Source organism: Chrysochloris asiatica, unplaced genomic scaffold (assembly GCF_000296735.1).
Source record: "Chrysochloris asiatica unplaced genomic scaffold, ChrAsi1.0 scaffold00040, whole genome shotgun sequence".
Classification (NCBI taxonomy): Eukaryota; Metazoa; Chordata; class Mammalia; order Afrosoricida; family Chrysochloridae; genus Chrysochloris; species Chrysochloris asiatica.
Genome location: NW_006408558.1, coordinates 14,798,826 through 14,801,475, shown reverse-complemented (window position 1 = coordinate 14,801,475; position 2,650 = coordinate 14,798,826). Strand labels below are relative to the sequence as shown.

General features: G+C 55.7%; 1 protein-coding gene across 1 annotated transcript in view; it reads left to right on the top strand.

Annotated features, from left to right (window-relative positions):
- CTTN (cortactin) overlaps positions 1 to 2,078 on the top strand; it is a 34,242-nt gene extending 32,164 nt beyond the window's left edge. The window contains exons 18-21 of the mRNA XM_006861040.1: positions 963 to 1,040; positions 1,133 to 1,254; positions 1,301 to 1,457; positions 1,889 to 2,078. Of these exons, the coding sequence (XP_006861102.1) occupies positions 963 to 1,040; positions 1,133 to 1,254; positions 1,301 to 1,457; positions 1,889 to 2,078 (547 nt within the window). The remainder of the gene's footprint in view (positions 1 to 962; positions 1,041 to 1,132; positions 1,255 to 1,300; positions 1,458 to 1,888) is intronic.
- The last annotated feature ends 572 nt before the right edge of the window (positions 2,079 to 2,650 follow it).

The following is a 2,650-nucleotide window of genomic DNA, read 5'->3' as shown; positions in this document are numbered from 1 at the left end:
TTCTCATTTTGATTTGTCTTCCATCAACGTCATTAAGCCTGACTCACTTTGTGGAGGCAGCTCTTCCCCAGTCATATTTTGAGTGCCTTCCAGTCTGAGGGGCTCATCTTCGGGCACTCTATCTGACAGTGTCCTGCTGCTATTGACAAGGTTTCCAGTGGCTAACCATTCAGAACTGGCCTGCCTCTAATCTTCCTAGTCTGTCTTCGTCTGGAAGTTCACTGAAACCTGTCCACCATGGGTGACCCTGCTGGTATTTAAAATACTGCAGACATAGCTTCCAGCTTTGCAGCTATACACAAGACACCACAATATGTTGTTATTAAGTGCTGTCAAATTGGTTCTTACTCATAGTTACCCTGTATGTATAGGGTTTCCAAGGTGCAGCTGATGGGTTTGAACTGCTGACCTTGTGGTTCAGAGACCAGTGCTTACCCTACAATGCCACACCAGAAGTCCATCTTAGCAATTCTAGCAGGAATGACATGGTGTCACATGGTTCTGAAGTGCATCTCTCTCCTGGCTAATGGCCTCGAGTGTCATTGAATGCCCACTTTGGTGACATGTATAGGCAAGTCCTTTACCCATTCATCTTTTTTATAGTTAAGCTGTCAAAAGTTTTCTATATATATTTTGGTTAATAGATTGTCAGATATGTGGCTTGCAAAGAGACATTCTCTGGTAGCCGCAAGTAGAAGGAGAGAGACAGACAAAGATTCCCGACAGTCCCCTCTTCACAGTGTGCCAACTGGTTGGGAATGGAGTTCCATTTTAAGGACCCTGGACTAATAGGGACATTTTAAGGACGCGAATTTCTCCGTAACGACTGCAGACTGGGGAGACATTTCTAGTTTGAGGACACCAGTATTTGGAATTGACAAGGTCACTTTGGAGGGAAGGGCATTCCAGACGCTCCGTTAAGACTTCCTACCACTGCTCCATTTGGCTACCCCGTTCCTCAGACGACCAGGCCTGGAGTCTAGAACTTCCAGCTCCTACAGCCACTTCCTGGTGGCCTTTGGGGTCACAGGAGGCGGAGAGTGCTGGCAGCCTTAGAAAAGTGAAGCAGAGCTCGGCTCAGCACTGCCCGAAGGCGCAGGAGACCCAAAGCTGCAAGCTCTGAGACGTCCAGGTGCCTGGGCGCCCAGTGGGAGCTGCGAGCTGAGGACCACAAGGCACCCTTCGTGGAAGAGTGGAAGCGGCTCTGGGCCCGTCACTTGCACCACTACACTGCACCAGGCTGCAGAGGGGCTGGTGGCGGGCCGGCTATGCGATGTCCCGACCTGCTTTCTCACTGCAGACGGGCGCCCCCTGCTGGCCTTTCCTCTCCCAGAGCGGCCCCTGCTCCAGGCTGAGCTCTTAGCCCCATGGCCCCTAATTCACCTCTCACCCCACGTCGACATGGACCACCCAGGACTCTTCCAGCGTTGGGCCACCCAATCCACACCGTTCAGAGGGTGTCTGTGGTCCTCCCAAGGCCAGGGGAAACAGCACAGAGTCACGCTAATGTTTGTACCATTAGAAACACCAAAGAAAGAACATAATGACTCTCCCGTTATAATCTGTCTTGATCCCCAGTTGGTGATCATCTGCCGGCCGCCCCAGGAAACCAGTCCCTCAGTCCACTCCAGTTGGGGATGCGGCCATCTCTTCATGTCTGGCCCCACCCCAACGTCTCCCCCCACCACGTTCTGCTTCACCCCCTCATATTGCCTCTGTGCCACTCCCTCCACGTCGTTCTCCCTACGTCACCACGCCATCTCCTCCACGTCATCCTCCCACGTCATGCCCCCTCCACGTCACTCCTGCCTCCCACATCATCCTCCTATGTCATCCTCCCTCCATGTCCGTCACCCCACCTCTTACATACCCCCTCCATGCCTGTCAGGCCACCGCCCACGTCATCCTCCTACGGCACCACCCCCTCCTACGTCATCACCCCTCCATATCACCCACCTCCCACGTCATCCTTCTACGTCATCACCCCCTCCTACGTCATCACCCCTCCATATCACCCACCTCCCACGTCATCCCACTCCACCTCCCATGTCATCCTCCTACGTCATCACCCCTCATAGCTCCCCCACTTCTCACGTCATCCTCCTCCACGCCAGTCACTCCACCTCTCACATCGTCCTCCTACGTCATCACCCCTCCTACGTCCTCCCCCCTTCATGTCACCCTCACCTCCCATGTTATCCTCCCTCTACGTCATCACCCACTCCCACATCGTCCCCCCCATGTCCCCCACGTCATCCCCTCCATGCCACCCACTCGCCCCTGTGGTCCTGGAAGCCGCTGCCCGCCCTGAGCTCTGGTGGAGGCGAGCACCCGGAGCAAAGCGGTCCCTCTAGCGCCCTGTCCACGGAGCCAGGACGGAAGGACGCCCATTGCAGATGGCGCACTGTGGGGACAGTGACCTGACCCGCTCTGGAGACCACGTGGGGATCCCTGAGGACAGGGTCACCGGAGTGCCCAGCGGGAAAACTGAGGCCAGCACGTGGTGATACATGACTTCTCAGAAGCCCCTCTCTCCCTTTGGACCCGCGGTCTCTGGAGCCTTGCCTTGCTTCTCCAGTGGCATCACTGGGTCAGGGCTGAGGGCCAGTGTGGATGGGGGTCAGGTCAGATGGGAGGTCAGGTCTGTGGG